The sequence below is a fragment of the Rutilus rutilus genome (genome assembly GCF_951802725.1).
Source record: "Rutilus rutilus genome assembly, chromosome: 9".
NCBI classification, from domain to species: Eukaryota; Metazoa; Chordata; class Actinopteri; order Cypriniformes; family Leuciscidae; genus Rutilus; species Rutilus rutilus.
Window position 1 is genome coordinate 15,906,228 of NC_140223.1, and position 22,652 is coordinate 15,928,879.

Consider the following 22,652-nt stretch of genomic DNA (forward strand, 5'->3'; position numbering starts at 1 on the left):
AAATTTTTTTTTACTTAACCTGTGTTGCCCCAACCTTTTTTTGTTGTTGTTCTTGTCTGTTCTGTATCACTGGAGTGAATAAACATACAATAAAAATAAAAAACAAAAATGATTACTTAAAAAAGAATCATGAAAACAAAATATGAAATACTTAAAATGGTCACACTTTAGAGGTGTCTTTAACTATGTACTGACAGTCCATTCTCACCTATACAGAATAGATGATCTTATTTTTGCCTCAACAAAAATGTGTTTTATTTGACAAGTGGGTGGGTCTGGCTTGGAAAACTGCTCCTTGTTGTGAAATGACCCATGCGTCACCTTTCAGAAATTGGGAGTTTAGCTGAATATTAATTTTGGTACTGAACAACTTGTGACTAATAGAACAAACACTGTCGTTTGGCATGGTCATCAACAAAAAACTCTGTAAGTCTCCAAATTACAAATTAATCTCCAAACATAAAGAAATAAAAAAAAATCTACAACCTGTTTAGCAGGAAGTGGGAGGAGATACACCTTACCAATTATCCAGTCCGTTATTGAATCACCACATTGGTGGTGTCATTGAAACAAAAGCTTTTCACCCCATCCCAGATTTATCTAAATACACATGTGAGAACCCACACCCTTTTGTGCTCCAGAACATACTAAATGTGAGTCTTTGTCCATGTATGACAATCAAAACTTGGGTTTAAATCTCTTGATAATGTCTGTATGGTTACAAAGACATCAATTTCAAACTGAATGTATGTAGCCGGCTAATATTTCATGCATTTTTCTAATGGTTCTATGTTCTTCCACATGATACGTGCAGTGGTTGTTATTTTGTCACACCTGTAACTGTCAACCAATAAAAGTAATGATATTTTTGTTATATTTCTGCATAAAACATATACTGTGTTAACAAAAAAAAAAAAAAATGAATCTACACATTATGCTAAACATTGGATTATTTTTGTGTGGGATGCAACTTGAATATTGATGAATATTATATTATAGAATACACAATGAACATGTGGATGAAGAAAAAAATGTCCTAAGATCATTTTCTTACCCTCACAGTAACAGTATTTTTATGAAGTATTTTAATAGTTTAAGATTTGTCAAGCTTGAGGGACAAGAGTTAAAAGTCATTGGAATAAATATTACCTGCATGCCTCATACAAAGATTACAAGTCCTCTATCTATTTTATTTTATATTTTATTTTATTTGTTTGCAATGTATAACATTTCCAAGTGTCAAGTAACTGAATAATCAATACAGATTGTTTGTCAAAGTAATCTTTGCAAACAACAAAAAAGTGTAGGCTAACCCATTCAGCCTTATTGCAACAACTGACCTTAATGAATCACTCCAATTTATTGTTACACAACCCAGGAGAAATTTTTCCCAATTTATCCAACTCATAACAGTTACACAACTTTCCTTGCCTTGGTGGGGTCGACAGGGAGGAGGCAGAGGTGTATAAAAGTGCGCACTTGAATGATAGGATCAGTGGGCGAGTTCTCTGCGCATGTGCCAGAATAACTGCTCAGGAGTCAGGATGCTGCTGTCGCTACTGCCGCTGCTGCTGCTTCAATGCTCGTTAACGAGTGGAGCCACTGATCCGTAAGAACCTTTATGATTATTATCTTCACAGATACCTGATAACAGAAGGTAGAGTAAAGAGGAAAACTGCAGGTCGAGGACTAGACAAGCGCGTCTTTCACAACTACAGTGAACACTGATGAAAAGTTTAGAACAACTGCACTTTTGTGTTCTCACTCTGTAATTTATTTATTTTTTAATAATTATTTGGACGAGCATTGGTCACCGTATTTTACATTAAATAGTATTATAAAATGGCAGCTTGTTTTAGCTATTAAATCTGTGAGGTAATCTCAATATTGGCCTCTCCAGTAACTTAGTAACAATGTAAAGACAGAGCCCGGTGTTAGCCATACAAACACAAAACACCACTAGTCTCACACAACACTTAACTAATGCTAAAATGTTAACTAAATAACTGAAAATGCTAAATAGAATAAAATGTGATTTTTTTTTGTGCAGGAAATTCTGAATGCCCTTTCCCTCATAAATTATAAAGCTTTACTTTTTACTTAAATATATAACGAACTACATACAGTGGAATAATAAATGTCTGGAATAATTAAGATTTTTTAAATGTTTTTTAAATATCCTTCAGAATTCATTCAAATATGCTGATTTAGTGCTTAAGAAACATCTTGGTTATGTAACCCTCGTTTACTGAAGGAGGGAACAGAGACGTTACGTCAGTGACTGACGAAATGGGGGTTTTGCTAGAGAGCTCTATCACCTTCGAGTTATTAGAAAACGAGCCAATGGTATGAAAATACCATGGGTCTGCAGAATTTGCATCGCGAACTCCACCCCACCGCGTTGGTATAAAAGGAGCAGCGAGTGCAATCTCGCATTTTGTTTCTGCTGAGGAGCCAAGACTGTGCGCCCCGGCCGTTTCAGCGGTACAGAGGCAGTGGCATGCGGACGTAACATCTCCGTTCCCTCCTTCAGGGAACGAGGGTTACATACGTAACCGAGACATTTCCTTTCAGTCACTCACTACGAGTTACGTCAGTGACTGACGAAATGGGGGTCCCAATTTAATCTCGCCAGTGCGGCTGTCTTTCAGTGTCCTGCGCAAGCCCAGCTCCTTGTCGTGAGGTTAGTACGAGTGAAGGGCCAGGCTAACGCAATAATACCAAGGTACACTGGGTAGCATATCCCAGATGGAATATGTGACACAGCGCCTACCCGCAGGGAACACATATGTATACAAAAACACATATGACCTGAGAACGGGATGCATATGGAGAACTCAGAGGTATCCAGCCCACAGGGTGGAATGTTTCAACCTCGAGATGGCAAGAGGGTTCTTGCCGAGGGAAAAGACTTACCGTGGAAGCAAGCGCCAGCACGCGCCACCCCCAGGAACCAATCATTCAGCCTTGAGCGCTCGGGGGAGGGCGGCGGGCGCCACTTCAACTCGATGCTCTCAGCTGCCTGGGCAAGCATGGCCATCAGCTCTGGATCCAACTCGGGCAACGTTGGCACTCCCGAGGGAGGCAACGCAGCCGAATCCTCATCTCCAGTGGAATCAAGCCTGCCTTGTGATGCTGTGAGCGACATGGCGTCATCCGCCAGAGCCCTGAATGAAACACTGGGTCCCCGAAAGGAACCAGGTTCACCCGGAAGCTCCACGGTTTGCGATGTGCAGGGGGGTGTGGCCCGAGGAAGACTTGTCGGGTTATTCCACACTGTAACCCTCAGATCACCCTGGCCACCAGCCAAAGTATCCCCTCTCGAGGAAGAGATGGATTTGGGTGTGGCAGAGGGGACTCTACCCCCACGGAGGTAATTGAGTCTTGATCTTAACACCGCAATGGTCATGTTCCCGCAATGAGAACATGACTCATCCACGAGCGCTGTCTGAGCATGATTAAAGCCCAAACACACTAGACGGCGCCCGTGACCATCAGGCGGATGGATCATGCGCCCACATCCAGAAACACACGGGCGAGACATCTTTAAAAAGACGTGCCCGTGCAGCTCTTTTTGAAAAAGAAAAGCTCTCTCAGCAGTGCCGAATCGCCCAGGGGAGAACTCGAGCCATGAGCAAAATCACTGCGCAGACGAGCAGCAGGAACGTGAACCCGCTGAAACACGCCGTCACACCAACACTGCTGAAGAGAGACGCTCGTTGCTGTAGAAGGCGAAGAGAAGCACACATAACACTTCGGCTCCGAAGCTGAAACATAATGCGAGATTGTACTCACGGCAGCTTTTGTTACCCGCGCGGTGGGGCGGAGTTCGCGATGCAAATTCTGCAGACTTTTCGTTTTCTAATAACTAGAAGGTGATAGGGCTCTAGCGAAACCCCCATTTCGTCAATCACTGACGTAACTCGTAGTGACTGACTGAAAGGGAACATTTCTTACTATTATCAATGTTGTGCTGCTTAATATTTCTGTGGAAACTGAAACACTACCAAAATTCTTTTTTTAAAGAATTTCAATTTCACCAGGACACATTAAATTGCTCAAATGTGACAATTAAGACATTTATAATGTTACAAAAGATATTTGAAATAATGCTATTTTCAAATAAATCTTAATTACTCCAAACTTATGTATTGTCTTACGCACAATGTATTGTTTGGTTAAATATAATACGTTTTATTTTTTAATTCTAAGGTAATTCATAGAGCCACATTTATACTGCATCAACCAAACTCGTAAGTCTATATTTCTCTGTGTTTTGTCTTTTTTTTAGCATATACCTGGTGGCTGTCACTTCCCAGGCGGTGAGTGGCAGCACAGAGACTCTGTGTGCACAGATCCATGAGCCCAAAGAACCACTTTCTTTAGTTGTAACTTTGAGGTCTGACAGTGGAAATGTGACCATTCTACAACAGGGCTCCATTACAAAGGATTTCTACAAATGCGTCCCGTTTAAGGTTGGTATAGGCTACTCAATATAGCTTAACAAAACAGAGTGTACTGGAGTGTATCTGGTAATGCTATGTTATAGAGGCCTTTCGTCTGAACAACACTTATAAAATGACATCAGTGTTAAAGAGCATATCCATGATGAGATATAAAATATCGTTATTGTGCAACTAAAACCCTAAAACTTGCATTTATTATTCATTTTGCACAATCTTTTCACTATGGAATTGTTCAGTGGTCCCTGCAGTCTTGATGATGTTTTCAATTCACAAGCGGAGTTATATCATGGAGTTCTTGTTCCCTATTTTATTTTGTATCTTCCAGGTCCCTATAGTCACTATGTCATCTGTGGCATCCGTCAACGTTGCAATCCGAGGAGGCACAACATCCCTGAACAAAACAACTCAGATCCTCATAAACCCCCCCCAAAATCTTATTTTCATCCAATCAGACAAGCCTATTTACAAGCCAGGACAAACAAGTAATATTTCTCTATTCAAATTATTCCACAATAGCTTCAGTTGTCAGTACTCATACTCATATTTACTAATCTGAACCTGTGAATCTTTCTGTGTTGCATGTTAATATTCTCTCATATTTTCTCCAGTTAAATTTCGCATTGTGTCTCTGGATTCCAATTTCTTGCCTCGCAATCAAGTGGTAGGTTTAATTCAGTTTACATGAAAAAAAATATATATACAGTATATATAATTTATATATAATTTTATTTTATTTTATTATTATTTAATTAAATTTTTTATTTAATTTAATTTTAATTTGAATATATATTTTTTATTTTATTTTTTATCTAACTGAAATTATTTTCTTCTGTCTTTCTCTTGCAGTTTCAAACTGTAGAACTCCAGGTATAAAAACTTTCAAGCAGCCATGATCGGTTCATTGTTTGTTACTTCACTTAAATGCAGTTGCAAAAGCACTGTACGGTTTTTTTTTTTCATTATGTGCCACTGTTGTTTAGGACCCTAACTCGAATCGCATTGGTCAGTGGTTGAATCAGTCAACAAGGATTGGCATTTTGGACCTGTTCCACTCCGTATCTCCAGAAGCCACTCAGGGTTTCTACACAATCACTGCTTGGGATGCGAAGAACCTCCAAACATCACACACCTTTGAAATTAAAGAATATGGTCAGAACTAGAAATCAGCTTTTATATGCAATCCAATATTGATCAGCTATATATTTAGTATTTTTTTCCACATGTCTCTTTTAGTTCTGCCAAAATATGAAGTGAACATCAATTTTCCAACTGTAATAACCACCCTGGACAAAGAGGTCACTCTGAAAGTTTGTGCAAAGTAAGAATTTGTTCAAATAATGTTAAATTCTTTACAGAAAAAATTAGGCACACACCTTTGTTACAGTGATATGTTACGCCTGATTAAAAAAAACCTTTATTTCCACTGTCTGTAGATACACTTATGGGAAGCCTGTGCAGGGGTCTGTGAATGCTGAAGTGTGTGGGAAAGACCAGTATTACCATCATTATAGAACCTCTAATGACATGGTTAACATATGCAAGTCGTATTCAATGATGGTAAGTTACCTTCTGCACACACAAAACCGTTACCTTTTGGGTTGTAATCCTAAAAACACTGTACTAATTAGCATGTATCCTATTAAGCATCTTTATATATCATAAGGTCCCAAGTCCAAGAAATAACAATGAGCTAATAGTAATGCCATAATAGCTAATAATCATTTTCTATGCAATTTCTTAGTGAACAGTATTTCTGACACAAATTGCTAGTGTTTTATAAACAGCATATGCTATATAAAAACTACTGTTTTACACCATTATCCCTTTGTGAAGAAGCAGTACTCTTAATTGTATTGAATGTGCACTTGTAGTGTACTTCAAATGTTAAAAGTAAACTGTACTTGCAGATAATATAATATTAATGAAATAAAAGGCCACTTAAGTGTACTGTACTGAAAGAGAGTACACTTTCCTGAATGTTTCTTAACACTCTTAAGTACACTTTTAAAAAGCAAACTTTGTAATAAGTTTAACATTAAGGAACATATTACAATTTTTTTTAATTATCTTTTGTCATGCTTTAATGAAGTAAACTTATTTAGATATGTAGATTATTTAGATATGTAGGCTAACATACTAAAGCACATGTAAAGTCCTTGAATCCTTTAGCTGTAGTATGTTATTCAATAATGAATTTAAAGTTAATACATTTTAAATGTGCTAAATTTCAATTTCCATAATATTTCTCAGTAGAATATTTGGCAATAGACAAGACATTGTCTAAAAAATTATGTAAAAAATGACATTTAAAGATGTACTAAAGTCATATTAAGTGGTTCAAAAAGCACTTCTTCAGCTATTAGCATTTAGTATAAATTGAAACGGTAATAGACTTTCATTCAATTGCAATTATCATACAAAATGTCTGAAAACATTACAGTATATTATAAAAGTATATCATTTCTGTAATAAGTACCCTTTTTTACAAGGGTTAGTATTTTAAAAGTCTAAACTGCTGTTTTCATTTAATTCTTGTTTATTTAGACTGACAAGACTGGTTGTGGGTCATGGGTGGTCAATGTGACCGAATTTGACTTAAAATTCAGAGGAAATCTCCAAGTGAATTGTAACGTGGAAGAGTCTGGAACAGGTGAGAGTGTAGAACAACCGCTGCTGTCTATTTTAATTCTCCTATACAGAGTAAAGAAACATGGTCTTTTGTTCCTCCAGGCATAACTGTGTCGGGTACTACTACTACAGCCATGTTTACCAGTGATTATGTCAATGTTAACTTTGAGGACACATCAGAAACATACAGGCCTGGCATGCTCTTTAAGGGAAAGGTAACAGCTGCTCCAAAAGTAACTCTGCAGACAGTCCAGATGTATCTTTATAAAGTTAGAATAAAGTTAATTGTGGTACCATAACTGTTGGTACCAGCATTAATAAACAACCTGTTTAGCTGTTAGCATAGCGATACTGTGTACAGGAAGTGTAACATTTGTTTGTGAGCTAATCATTTTTATCTTTCTTTTCATGTTTTTTTTGTTTTTTTTAAAGGTTGTGGTCACTAATCAACAGTCCAGTCCGATGAAAAATGAGCCAGTGATTGTCTATGCAGATAATGGTGAAAAAGTTGTTAATGTGACACTGACGACAGACAGCACTGGTTCTGCCAGTTTCTCTTTCAACACTTCTGAGTGGTCAGAAAAACCTGTGTCTTTACAGGTTAGTAGTGTTTTTGTTTTATAACATGATGTTTACTGTATGTATATAATGCAGTTTACTGTAACATTTCACGTGTGCAGTAAAATGATTTGCAAACTTTTTTTTATTAGGTCCAACATAAGGGAGAAGAGCGGACTGATTATTGGGGTTATAGATATTATCCATCAGGCTATCTCTACATAAGACCCTTTTACTCCAAAAGCAAAAGTTTCCTGATGTTGAAGAAGGCTTCAGGGAAGCTCAGCTGTAACAGTGATGCAACTGTGGTGGCCAGTTACATCATTCAGGGCAATGCACTGAAACCAGGCCAGAACACCTTGGATTTCTTCTATATTGTATGTTTAATATTGACACTCTTTTTTTATTTGTCCATCAATTGCTTGGTCCTTTGTTTTATTGCTCAACAAGCTTTTTGACCTTTTCAGCGAAGCATGATATATCAGTACCATATTAGTCATAGCCAATATTAGAGATCTATTTTTTTTATCTGTACAGCTTTATATCGGAACCTTATATATAAACTTTATATCATATAATTTAACTGTCAAAGCTTATTTCCCCAAATGTTACATTTAGATTAATGCTCACTTAAAACACCAAAAACATTGATAAATGTAATCTTTAGCTAATCTCATAATGAATAACCATTTTTTTCATACTGTAGAGTATAATGTTGTGATGCTTAATTTGAATTTATTTAGACAAAAAGATTTTAGACTTTTAATATCAGCCATTGCTGCCATAATATGAAAATAATTGGCCAGAATTTTAATATCAGTGTTTCTGCCCCTTTTTTGGTTCAGAAACAGAATTTTTCTTGAAGGTTTCCTAAATTTTGCAGGGTGACTCTGTTTTACACTATGAGAAATGATGATGAAAAATATCGCAATGTTAATCAAGCTGTAGAGCTCTGTATAGCATTGCATAAATTGTTAGTAATTATCCACCTTTTGCTTTCCAGGTCCTTTCCAAAGGCAGCATGGCTTTAAATGGCCGTCTGTCCGTGAGTGTGAAGACTGGAAAAGGTACACCGCTTGTTTTAAATAACATTTACATTGTTCTGTATAGGGTACAAGTGTATTTTTATGGTGCCTGTTTTTTTTGTTGTGTTGTTTTTTTCACAAATGGTCTCTCTCTCTCTCATAATAGAAAACAAAGGAGAGCTGATAGTCTCACTGAAGAAGACAGCAGCTCTGGCTCCATTCGCTCAGGTGTTGGTTTACACAGTTCTTCCCAGCGGAGAAGCAGTAGCAGACAGTATGAACTTCCCCATTGAAGAATGTTTGCCAAACAAGGTCAGAAAATCCCACATGAATTCCCATTTCAGAATTCAATGTGCCCTTCAAGCTTTGATGTATATTTTTTTAATTATGAATGTGTGATGAGACTGTGCTTGTGCTTTTACAGGTGTCTTTAAACTTCTCGTCTCCCACGGCACTACCTGGAGAGAAGACATCTCTTAACCTGAAAGCCAGTCCTGGCTCCTTGTGCTCCGTTCGGGCCATCGATCAGAGTGTTCTTCTGTTGAGGCCAGAGGCCGAGCTCAATGCAGCCGTTGTATGTTACATCATAACTTACATTACAGCTATAACTAATAGATGAGTTCACCAGTTGAATGAGTTGAAAAAAAAAGAATACACTTCAATACACTTCTTCCAGTATAGGCATGTTTTTAATTTCCCAGTTAAAATTCAGATTTTTAGATAGATTTTTGGGGGCACATGAAGTAAAACATTTTTTTTAGTGAGACAGTTGTCCATAAAACAAGTTAATAAAAAAAAAAAAAAAAAAAAGCCTTATTAAAAGTCAATTCATTTAAGTTTCAATTCTTGAAAAGAAACTTAGTAGTTTGGCATAACCAATTATAATTATTTCTTTAAATATTTTTTTTATATTTCCACAAAACTGCTTCACTGCTTGTTAATATTTAAAAAAATTCAAAACAAAATTCATTTTGTGGGGGAAATTACTTGGTGGTTGCACATGACATTAGAAATATCATTTGCTGTAATAAATAAGAAGTGACACATTTTTGTTAAAATATTTTTTAATATTAAAATATTGTTAAAATATTTAAAAAAGGAATTTAACAAAACTGCTTCACTGCTTATTAATATTAAAAAATATCAAAATTCATGTAGTGTAAGGAAAATATGTTATTACTTTTTACTTGTTAAAAAATATTTTATTATTGAAAAAATATTTTTTAAAAACTGCTTCACAGTTTATTAATCTTTTAAAAGTTTTTTTCAAGCAAAATTCATGTGATTTAATAAAAATATGTCATTACTTTGTACTTGTTGGTTACACCAAATTACATTAATTTTAATTATTAATTATTAAATAGAAAATAGTTTTTTGAAAATGCAACAAATGTCACAAAACCACATGAAACATGAATACAACAAGTACATCTCTAAGAACTTGCAGCATGTGCTTTAAACTGGAGTTTTATATTATTCATATTATTCACACTCTTATGGCATTTTAATAATGTTTTTCAGTGATTATTAGGAGATTACATTGTCAATTCTACGGATCAATATCTTATCATTATTCAACAGGTCTTTGGAATGTTACCAGTCCAGTTTTTGTGGGGGTACCCATACAACATTGAGGAAATAATGGAGCCTTACCCCTGCCGGCGTCCATTGGAGACGGATTTTGCAGAAATTGCGAGGAGCAGGCGCAGCATCTATTACCCTTACTACAGCATCAAAAATGATGTCTACAACATCTTTAGAGTAAGATAAACAACACTTCTTATTTCAGAGGTCTTACAATGTCAGCCTCACTGTACACTATCCACCAGATAAAGCTTGCTTTTCTTCTAGGAAGTTGGAATCAGAATCGCTACCAACTCGGATGTGAAAGCACCTGTTGTTTGTACTGAGGTTTTCAATAACATGTTAATGAGGGAATGTAAGTCATTTGATTTTGTTTAGGATTTAGAAATGCCCTTTTTTATCTATTGGATTTACAAACTATCAATTCGAACAGCTGCAGTGGATGATGGTGGGGCTGCAATGACCCCGACGGGAATGGGTTTTGGTGGAAATATGAGAAATCCTGCTGGGAAGATCCGCAAATTCTTTCCGGAAACCTGGATATGGGATCTTATCCCTGTGGGGTATGTATCTTGTACCATGGCAGTACTATTCCTCAGTAAAGTCTTCATAATGTGCAGCCCTTTTTTGGAACTATTTGCCCATTTGGATTACTGTAAACAGTATATACGGCACAGTCTTTTTAAATTATACAGAAGCACTATATCTTTTTTAATTCACCAGGAAATCAGGATCTGTGGATGTTGCAAAGACTGTCCCGGACACCATCACTAAATGGGCAGCAGGGGCTTTCTGCACATCCCCTGCCGGGTTTGGACTGGCCCCCAGCACCAATCTCATTGCTTTCAAGCCCTTCTTTGTGAGCCTTTCCCTCCCTTACTCTGTTATCCGTGAGGAGACATTCACTCTCAAAGCCTCTGTATTCAACTACCTCCCCAAATGTATCATGGTAAGGCCCTGTAATTTGTTTACTTGCATGCCCTGGAGTGGTTTTGCAAGCGGTTGTAGTAAAACCATTTCCTGTAGACCGGCACAATACAAAATCTCTGTGTCTTTTAATAAAGGTGAAGGTCACGCTGGCAGACTCACAGCAGTTCACCGCTCGGCCGTGTAAAGGTTGCACATACACTCAGTGTGTGTGTTCTGAAGAGAGCAAAACCTTTCAGTGGATTGTTACGCCTTCTGCCCTGGGTAAGCCAGATACTTTGACGTCTATGTATATGAGCAAAAACAAACAGAAATTGGTTCCACGAACTGAAAAGTTTATTTCATGTTTGCACCAGGGCTTTGTATTCTGTCATTAATTTTACTCATGTCATTCCAAACCTGTTTTTATTTCTTTCACCTGAAGATATTTTGAAGAATGTTGGCAACCACACAGTTTTGGTTTTGTCTATATAATGGAAGTCAATGGGAATCAAAACTGTTTGGTTACCAACATTCTTCAGATATTTTCTTTTATGTCCCACAGAACAAAGACAATCATACAGGACATGAGTAAATAATGACAGAATTAAAACATTTTGGGTGGACTATCCCTTTAACAGGTCCTGCCTAGACTGTCACAGATTTGCATTATTGCAGGCCCCAGGGCACTTTGTTTTTCTGTTACTTAAATCCACACAAAGGATTATTGTGTACTGGTGTGTGTGTGTGTTTTACAGGAAAGGTGAACATTACAGTGCGCGCTGAGGCGGTGCAAACCCGAGAACTGTGTGGCAATGAAGTGGTGACTTTTCCGGACAAAGGCAGAATTGATACTGTGATGCAGAGCGTTCTGGTGGAGGTACGTGCCTTTACTGGATGTTAGCGCTATTAAAAACCGGCTTACTGAAATCATGTGACTCTATCTCCAACAACAAGCTAACAAGTCAACATGGAATGAACGTTACATAATCACTTTCCTAACACAAATTCATCTGTCATACTGTGTTTAAAGGATATTTTTTAGAAAATAGCTATTTGGATATTGTTTTGGGTCTTTGTAAAATAGTTAACAGTAATTAAATGTGAAATGAATTTATTCTATGTATTATTATTTATTAATCTATCCATCCATCCATCCATCTCAGGCAGAGGGAACTAAACAGTCCATCACTCAGAATGAACTCATCTGCTTAACAGGTTAGTGGCATTACACTGTGTTGTGTTGTGTTGTCTGTTTTAATCAATAATTAATTTGAATTATTTGACCTTCACTTTTGTAAAAATAAGCAAACATTGTTTTTATAGCAATTTACTTACAGTGCAAGTCTATGGACCTGTTTATACATGATATTAAGATGCGTTGTGGTCTATCGGATCACGATAGACCACATGAGCGTCCACACTGCGAAAGCAATTCATTCGAATGCGTTGTCGACTACCTCTGGAAGTGGTCAAAAGTGGACAAGCTCAAAACTTTTTAGACCCTGTTTACACCTGTATTTAGCCTCGTCCACTTGTGATCGGATTGACGAATACCAGGTGTAAACAGGGCCTATGAGCAAGGTATTGCAATGGATAAACTCAAAGTTTCTTTTTTTACGAGAAATTAGAGTAAATGAAAGTACAACATGAGCAAGTGTTTTGACATTTTTTTGCTCTATTCCATTAGACCGTCCACAGGAGACATCAGTCTCCCTCACTTTACCCAAAGTTTTTGTCAAGGATTCTGCCAAAAGCTTCGTCACTGTTCTGGGTGAGCCTAAAGATATGCTGGAAGATGTACATGATGTACACTCATTGCTGCATCATATTATCATTTAAATATGAAATAATATGTAATGAATATAATTCCTCTCATTAGAAGGTTTTCTGATTTTTAATCATACTAATGGTTGTATGCCCCTGGCTCTTTGGACCGTAGGTGATCTGATGGGTCGTGCTTTGAAGAACATTGGTAATCTGTTGGCTATGCCATATGGCTGTGGAGAGCAGAACATGCTGCTTTTTGCCCCCAATATTTACATCCTTCAGTACCTGGAGAGCAGCGGGCAACTCACTCCTGAGATTAAAGGACGAGCCCAAACCTTCCTGGAGGGCGGTGAGGAAATCTGTTATGAAATAAAAGATTATTGTGTATTAATGCATCTTACAGAACAGTAAATACTATTTATAAAAACATATAAGTTTAAATAGATTTATTGTGGAAGAGATAAATACTGTTTGGAAATTACTGTTTGCTGTCAAGTTTTTTGCAGTTTTTAAATAAAAAATGAACTACGTTGATATTTTAACAATGTCAACTTGCAGACAATTAGATAAATAGTTTAGCGTTTTTCAAGCTAGCTCACCAAAACTCTCGTTGCATCATTCCTCATCTGGATTTGATTAAAAACTCAGGGGTGAATCATAACTTAATGAGAGAAATATTGAACCCCAATTAAATAAAAAATAAAACATCCTTTTTGTGTTGCAGGCTATCAGAGAGAGCTGACTTACCAGCATTATGACGGATCTTACAGCGCTTTTGGGACGAATGATCCTTCTGGTAACACCTGGTGAGTCTGAAACAGAGACAATGAAAGCATTCAGTTGCTTGACTTAGGACTTACTGTGCTGTGGATTCTGGCTTCCCGTATGTGGATTTAATGCCTTTCTGGTCAGGTGTTTTTAGTCCACATGGACTTTATACACAAGGAAACTTCCTGAAAACCTGCTGTAGTCAAAATTGTATCCCTTAAAACTCACCTTTGATCACCAAAATGACATATTTAAATGCATACTTTTTCATGCCTTAAAATAGCTTGAATGTAACTCTACACCCTTGCCTCGTTTAGTATATGCGGCTTTATGAATATGCAAATTAGCCCCGCCTCCACTCACTCACACCAGCTCAGAGATCCACTGACTGACGATCACACGTTGACGTGATTGGTTACAAGGTAGTTTGTGATGTCAGAAACACCAGAGATTTCAAACCGACTTTTTTTAGACTTTCTTTGGTTCATGGCACCTTTAAGGAGAAAATACTCAGCAATCGTGTTGACTTATGAATTTGCACTTGGTTTGTCTTAAAGCATATTAAAAACACCACATAGACATATAAACAACATTAAAAGCTTTGATCACCACAGGACTTTAAAGCAGATTTACTGAAGTGTAGGAATTTGACAGCAATTTATATTGTTTCCTCAGGCTAACTGCATTTGTGATGAAGACTTTCGGTGGGGCAAAGAAGTACGTATTTATAGATCAGAACAACATCGACAGGGCGAAGGATTGGCTGGGTCAACAGCAGATGGACAACGGCTGCTTCGCCTCTGTTGGGAAGCTTTACCACATGCAGATGATGGTGAGAACAGAAGAGTCGTGCTCAGTTCCTATATCTACTGCTGAAAAACTTCTTAAGGTCCCAGCTGGTTTAATCAGATCTAGTTGTTCTCCTCAGCCGGACTTTATCTGGTTGGGTTTCCTGATTTCATAAGAGTTTTGGCCTGGAAGACCAGTGTGATCAAAGAGTTTCAGTCAAGATGTTATTTTTCAGCAGAGATATTTAATCAAGCCATTAAAACTCCATCCATCAAGGTTTCATTTGATAGGTGTTGACAGCACACATGAACTGAACATTGGTATCTGCAAGGCTTTTCTTTTGCGGTGTGCAGTAGGAGTTTATGCATCAGGATTTAGTGAGGTTCATGTTTAAAATACACTGTATAAGCTATATAATAAGTTGTATCCTTTGTTACATTTTTTAATTGTTACACAACACATTTTTTATTCTCTTTTTAAAGATGTTTAAACATTAAACAAATCTACTGATACTGATTAAGAGAACTTTGTTGATGTTCTAATGTCATCTGCATAGAGTAACGATTAAATCTTCTGATCTTCTACATAAAATCAGATAAATAAATATCAAATACTGTTTCAGAAATATGGTAGAAAAATGAGATGAGATGAAAAGCTGTCACAGCGATGAGTGGGTTGAGGAGATGATTCGGGGAGAGGTAATGGATCAGAGTCATTTATGGGGAGGAAAGTGGCTTTTTAGTCTGGTGGTCCATGATTTCACACTCTGGAAATGTCAGTTAGATTGCATTAAGTGGAGGAGTTTGAAGTGCTGAGGGTGGGAAGGATCTTTGATGATGCTTTGCTCTTACAGGGTGGCGTCAGCGATGAAGTCACTCTCTCTGCATACATCACTGCAGCGCTACTGGAATTAGGAGTACAGACATCTGTGAGTAACCCCCCCCCCCTTATCGGTCCTAAGGGATGAACTCTTGTAGTTACAGATCATTCTAACTCAATACAGATAATGTGACTAATGAAGGAAGCACACACTCATTAAGTCTTTTGTATGCTGTGTAAGGATGCCATGGTGGTGAGAAGCCTTGCGTGTCTAAAGGAGGCTTCGCGTAACATTACCAACACTTACGCCACCGCCTTGCTGTCCTACACCTTCACTCTTGCTGGAGATGTGCAGATGAGGCAGAACCTCCTCTCCAACCTGAACCAGCAGGCCAAAAGAGAAGGTACCATTCACCTTTAGATTATGTGCAAAATGTATATTTTCCAAAAATACATACATATATATATATATATATATATATATATAAATAGAAAGTTCCTTTAATTTTTCATATATTAAAGGCTTTTCTATTTTGCATTTGCTAAATTTACCACATTTACTTAAACTTGTATACTTCATTGAAGCCAAGAAATAAAATTATTACTTATGTCTTTAATTTTCTGTTAAATTTTCAATTAAATTTCAATAAAATGTATTTCTATAGTACGGAGCCCAGCACATTAAAGGTTTAGTTCACCTAAACATTTTAATCGTCATTAATTACTCAGCCTCATGCCGTTCCAAACCCATCAGTTTCGTTCATCTTCGGAACACAAATGAAGATGTTTTTGATGAAATCTGAGAGATTTCGGTCCCTCCATTGACAGCTACACAACTACCACTCTGACGCTTCAAAAAGTTCATAAAGAGATCGTAAAACTAATCCATATGAATAGAGCGGTTTAGTCTGAATTTTCTGAAGAGACTCGATCACTTTATACGCCAAACAGATTTAATTTAGGATTGTTTTACATATAAACGTTGATCAGCGAACATAAGCAGAAGCTCAACCAAACTTGCTTTACACCTGAGAACAAACCTCACGAGAATGAACCTCATTGGTTCAATTCATATGGATTAGTTTTGCAATCTCTTACTTTTTGAAGCATCAGAGTTGTAGTTACTGTCAATGGAGGGACAGAAAGCACTCAGATTTCATTAAAAAGATCTCCATTTGTGTTCAGAAGATGAACGAAAGTCTTACGGGTTTGGAATGACGAGGGTGAGTAAATTTTTTGGGTTAACTATCACTTTAAGAATTAATTCCCAAATGTTCATTTTTGGCCATTTATTTATTCGTTTCCACATTTTATATATTCATTCCTTTGTTTTAGTTCAATCATGGCCACATTGTACACTGCAGAAAAAAGTCTGTAAAAATACAGCTTTATGTTAATATGAAGGAATTTTTCATTTGAATTTTTCACAGGTGTTTTACATGTATTTTTAATTACTGCGTTGTATTGTGTTTTAGGGTTGGAGGAAATGCCCATAAACGGATAACATTAAGGCCTGGTTTCACAGACAGGGCTTAGATTAAGCCATGATTAGGCTTTATTTAATAGGGCATTTAAGTCACTTTTATAAACGTTCCTTTAAAACATTACTGGTATGCACCTTGAGATAAACAATGGCACATATTTTACAGATATGCAAATATAAATATGCCAGTGCAAATTGCTTTTTCAGTTAAAACAGCTCAAACATGCCTTTTAGTCTAGGACTAGGCTTACGCCATGTCTGTGAAACCGGGGGAGAGGTAATTTTCTGCCAGAATATGATTTGTTTTTCTATAGATTTGTTTCTTACAGTGTGGTAATTCATTCCCTTGTTTTAATGTAGTTAAACTGTGGCCATGATTAAACAAAACTGAGGGAACAAATTCTTACTTTGTCCACAATTCCTTGTTTTTCACAGAGGAGAAAACACATATTTCATTTTTATTTAATTATTTTTTTTCTGTGGACCCCAGTTTGAAAACCCATGATCTAGATTATTAGCTTTTAAAAACACGATCACAAGACCTCAGTGTTCCAGTCTTATGTGTTCTTGCTGTTATCACTTCAGGTGTTGGACGATATTGGACAATGGCTAATAATGCTCAGACGATAGGCTCTGTGGAGGTAGAGATGAGTGCTTACGTGTTGCTGGCGCTGCTTTCGGGACCCTCTCTACCCGGTTTTGGACTAAACTACTCTGCTGGCATAGTGCACTGGCTAAGCAAGCAGCAGAACGCCTATGGAGGATTCTCCTCTACCCAGGTGATGTTATACATCTCATGCAGCTTTTTGAGACCCCTCTCAGTTGTTATTATGTGTTTTCTCATTATTGACTGTAAGTGGTGTTGCTCTCCCTCTTTTGCTGTGAGCAGGATACTGTAGTAGCACTCCAGGCCCTCGCTAAGTACAGTGCTGCCACCTACAATCCAGAAGGATCTATTACCGTCACCGTGACCTCCCCCACAGGCCAGAAAAACCAGTTCACCGTGAACCGAAACAACCGCTTGCTTTACCAGGAGAAACAGCTTCAGCAAACTACTGGCACATACAAGCTCAGAGCAGAAGGCAAAGGCTGTGTGTTTGTGCAGGTCTGTGCACTTCCTCTTATGAAGCACAGTTTGAGAAGAACTTAAGCGGATAGTTCACCCACAAATGAAAGTTGTGTCATTATTTACTCCTCATGTTGTTCCAAACATGTATAACCTTCTTCCTTCTTGTATGGATCATACATGGAAGTCATGTGGGGTCGGAATGAGGATGAGTACATGACTAAATTTTCATTTTTGGGTGAATTATTCTTTTAAAAGCTACTGTAAGTGATGAAATCCTTCTGTTATTTGTCTCTCAGTTCGCCTTGCACTACAATATCCCGCCTCCTCCAGACTCATTGGCCTTCAACGTCAAAGCAAATACTGGGGTTTGCAACAACACGAGGAACGCAGCTTTTACGTTAACCACCACTGTCCGGTGAGCATACTTCTGTTAGAAACAATTATTAATTAATGGAAACGGCCCTCATGAGTATAACACTTTTAACATGCTTATTTGCAACAAATTTCATTCCTTATATCATTATTTATCTTTTTTATACTATACATGCTATTATTATTTAAAGGGATAGTTCACCCGGAAATAAATATTCTGTCATTATTTACTCACCATCATGTCCTTTCAAACCTGTGAGAGATATTTTGAAGTATTTTTACTCAGCTCTTTTCCATATGAAAAAAAAAAACAACAACAAAAACAATAGTGACAAAAAATTATAAATATGAAAAATATATATAACTGTTAAAAAATGTGGGATTAGTGTTTTTTTCCCAATAAATGTATACTTTTACTTTGTGAGGATGCATTACACTGATCAAAAGAAACAGTTTATAAGAAGACATTTATAATGTTACAAAATTATATTAATAAGAAATGTTTCTTGAGCAGCACATCAGCATATTAGACTGATTTTTGCAAGATCATGCGCTTCTGAAGACTGGAGTAATGATGATGAAAATTCAGCTTTGCCATCACAAGAATAAATTATATTTTAAAATATATTCAAATAGAAAACAGTCATTTTAAATGATAATATTTCACAATATTACTGTTTTACTGTATTTTTGATCAAATAAATGCAGCCTTGGTGAGCATAAGAGAATTTTAAATAAATAAAAAAAGTTAAAAATCTTACCAACATCATACTTTTGAATGATAATGACTATAAAAATAAATATATATGTATAGAAGTCCTGCATACAGCTGTAATAAAATTCCATTTGGAATTATACTGCTAAATGTAAAGTATAAGGAAATGAATTAGTAACTTATTCTATAAAGAAAGAAAGAAATAATGAATGAATATGGAACCTACTCTATGGCCTAATAGACTTAGCTGTCTGTCAGACTACATGCAGAACAATGTGTGGTTGTGAACCCTGTTTGTGACTGTTGGAGCGCTTGTATGACAGGTATGACGGCACACGAGAGGAGACCAACATGGTGATCATTAACATCAGGCTGCTGTCTGGGTTTAAGCTGGATGAGACGTCTCTGAAGGCTGTGAGTGACACTTGAAGGGCTCTGGCACTCTTTTGAACTCAAGTACTGCAGGCAATGTTTGATTCGCTCTCAATCCCTCCTTTCTTTGTCTCCACAGCTGAAGGAAGACCCCACCGTCAAACGAGTGGATCTGGACGAGGATCATGTCATTATATATTTGGATGGGGTGAGCGTATTAGATTGAAACATTTTTGGGATGGATTGCTGCGATTGACACTATATACACTATATTTCTATATGAAATCAAAATGAACCCTGTGCATTTGACACACGTTTTTATGTTCGTGCCCCGTATAAAATAGATCTCTTCGCAATCTTGCATTAAAATTACTTTCTGTTCTTGTCCAGCTGAAAAAGAAGCAGGTGAAGACTGTCAGCCTGCAGCTCCTGCAGGACGTCCCGGTGCAGAACCTTAAACCAGCTGTGGTGATAGTCTATGATTACTACAAGATCAGTACGTGTTCATTCATCACTGTGCACTCTAAAAAGTCTGAAAGGAAATGCAGTCGAGCTTTTTTATTAAAAACCCATCAAAAATGATAATACATTTAAAAAATATATAAGTAAAAATAATTAATAAAAATGGGAAACCCTATTTCCATTTTAATGTTTGAGATTTTTGTTTTACATAAATCTTAGTGACATCATGATATACGTGTTGCGTAATTGTGTTTCACGAGCCTGTATTTAATCTTTGCATAATGCATTTTTATTTTATTGGGGCAAGCTCAACAATGTAGTGCACAAGAAAGCAACAACCATGTTGTGTTTTTATTCCTCCAGGTGAATTGGCTGTGATTGACTACACCTCCCCATGTGCATAAACACTACTGTAAGTACAGTAATTGTTGAGCAGGTTATATAAAAATTGAGCATATTTTAATAATTTAATACCCTAATCCATTTAAAGACATTTATAATGTTACAAAAGATTTCTATTTTAAACAAATTCTGTTCTTTTTAACTATTTATCAAAGGATCCTGAAAATATTATCATGGTTTCTACAAAAATAAGAAAGGGGCTAAACATAGAATTCAGAAACCCTTGTTATTAGCGACACCAGTGGCCGTTAAGTGAACTGCAGCCAGCAACTTAAAGGGATAGTTCACTTTGAAATAAAATTTTGGTATGTTTTAGCTTACCTCAAGGGCATCCAAGATGTAGGTGTCTTTTTTTCCGCAGAAGTTTCAATTTTGATATTTTTAGGTCAAACCGTTCTTTTCTGTCAGTCATTTCATGCAGGTCTATGGTCACTGTCTCAAAGAGCATGCACAAAGTCCAAATTAAAACAATTCCCCATCGTCCAAATTAAACAATTCCCCATCTTAAGTACACATTGATGGCCTAAGACACGAAACGAGCGGTTTGTGTGAGAAAACGAACAGTATTTATATCGTTGTTATCTCTTGAACACAGCACACGTCCAAATTATCTGAGGGCGCGGGCGGGTATAGATATATACATAGATGTCGCCTTGGCTACTGCAGTTCATTGGAACGAAACCGTAGCCAAGCGACATCTAGTGTATACATCTATACCCTCCCGCGGGCGGGTATAGATGTATACACTAGATGTCGCCTTCGCTACTGCAGTTCATTGGAACGAAACCGTAGCCAAGGCGACATCTATGTATATATCTATACCCACCCGCGCCCTCAGATCATTTGGACGTGTGCTGTGTTCAAGAGATAACAACGATATAAATACTGTTCGTTTTCTCACACAAACCGCTCGTTTCGTGTCTTAGGCCATCAATGTGTACTTACGATGGGGAATTGTTTAATTTGGACGATGGGGAATTGTTTTAATTTGGACTCTGTGCATGCTCTTTGAGACAGTGACCATATACCTGCATGAAATGACTGACAGACAAGAACGGTTTGACCTAAAAATATCAAAATTGAAACTACTGCGGAAAAAAAGACACCTACATCTTGGATGCCCTTGAGGTAAGCTAAAACATATCAAAAATTAATTTCAAAGTGAACTATCCCTTTAATGCCGTAACGTACAAGAGACTGAACCCAATTCTGCTTCACTGGCATCATGTTGACAGATGAGGTCATTAAAATTACACTGTTATGATAGTTTGATAATAAAGTTGAGATTATAGTTTGAATTAATCCCTTCTCTTTGCATGACACATTGACATTATTACAGTACAGAATAGCTCTTTCAGCCTATGTTGAACATAATCATTTGTTTCATGCGTCATACGGAAGAGGCTCTCGGGTGCACGCATAAACGTCACATACTTTTGATTTTCTCGGCAAAAACATCACAAGTCCTTCATATAAAAATAAGACTATCAAGGAAGTCAGGGAAGGTCTAGTTTTTTTAAGTTTCATTGCAAGCAGATCACACATTGCCAATAAAAAACGATGAATTCATGAAAATTCTTACTTATAGCTTCTTTAAGCGGTTTTCAACATTGATATTAAGAACTGTCTTGAGCACCAAATCAGCACATATGTATGTGGCTTTGCTAAAAGGTTGATCTGTTGTTTTTCAGATGATGATCTGAAGTGCCGATGGCTGAGCGTATGGAGAGACGGAATTAATACTTATTTTAGCTGTTTTTCTATCATTTTAGCTGTTTTTCTATAACTTTCAAAAATACAGCAGAATTGATTATGCATTTTAGTTGCTATTAAACAATTTTTGCATCTGAAACATTTGCATCCTGTTATTATTTATAATCTACTGTTATCATTATTACTGTACATATGAAAATATCTGGATATTAAAATAAACTAGACTTTAGGGTGCATATCAGCCATCTGAAGCATGAATTAAATCACAGCAGAAAATCACAACCCAACCCACATTTCAAAGCACTTGATATTTTTAGAAGTAGAACTGATAGGACATTGTGGATTAATTCATCTCTTCTTCTGGTTCAGCAACTGAAGTTTTAAACAAGATTTTATCGCCAACACATTAAAGCTGTTTTCAAACGTTTTGTTTACTGCTGTAACACCCAATGATATCTTGTACCGCTTTCCCCCTTGAGTCTTTAAAAGTATGCAGTCAAAAACCATATCAAAACCACTCCGATTTTTTTATCCTCTCTTCTTAACGGCAAGAATTCATCTTTCAAAATGCCTGTTAACTTCAGTAATATCATGTTAGAATGCTAATTGCGAATATTCTCCTACTGCTGCCCACTAAAATGGTGTCAGTTTCCCAACGTTGCAGGAATTACCAAATAATTTCAGTAAACAATCCCAACAAATTGCATCAGCGAACAACTCACTTCAGAGACTAAGTGTACAGTAAACCCCA

The 22,652-nt window shown here is 36.9% G+C and overlaps 1 protein-coding gene across 1 annotated transcript; it reads left to right on the forward strand.

The window, feature by feature from the left end:
* Window positions 1-1,500: 1,500 nt before the first annotated feature.
* On the forward strand, window positions 1,501-22,037 carry LOC311297591 (alpha-2-macroglobulin-like protein 1). The gene is made up of 36 exons (XM_084419946.1): window positions 1,501-1,609; window positions 4,292-4,475; window positions 4,792-4,948; window positions 5,075-5,127; window positions 5,313-5,333; window positions 5,447-5,615; window positions 5,700-5,784; window positions 5,900-6,023; window positions 7,011-7,116; window positions 7,197-7,309; window positions 7,527-7,694; window positions 7,805-8,029; window positions 8,656-8,719; window positions 8,844-8,989; window positions 9,102-9,251; window positions 10,259-10,438; window positions 10,529-10,616; window positions 10,695-10,824; window positions 10,985-11,210; window positions 11,326-11,452; window positions 11,926-12,047; window positions 12,334-12,385; window positions 12,858-12,941; window positions 13,110-13,286; window positions 13,662-13,743; window positions 14,381-14,537; window positions 15,348-15,422; window positions 15,555-15,717; window positions 17,382-17,575; window positions 17,686-17,901; window positions 18,162-18,280; window positions 19,276-19,366; window positions 19,464-19,532; window positions 19,715-19,820; window positions 20,150-20,198; window positions 21,880-22,037. The coding sequence occupies exons 1-35, from the start codon at window positions 1,515-1,517 to the stop codon at window positions 20,188-20,190; spliced, it is 4,359 nt and encodes a 1,452-aa protein (XP_084276072.1). The 5' UTR covers window positions 1,501-1,514; the 3' UTR covers window positions 20,191-20,198; window positions 21,880-22,037.
* The last annotated feature ends 615 nt before the right edge of the window (window positions 22,038-22,652 follow it).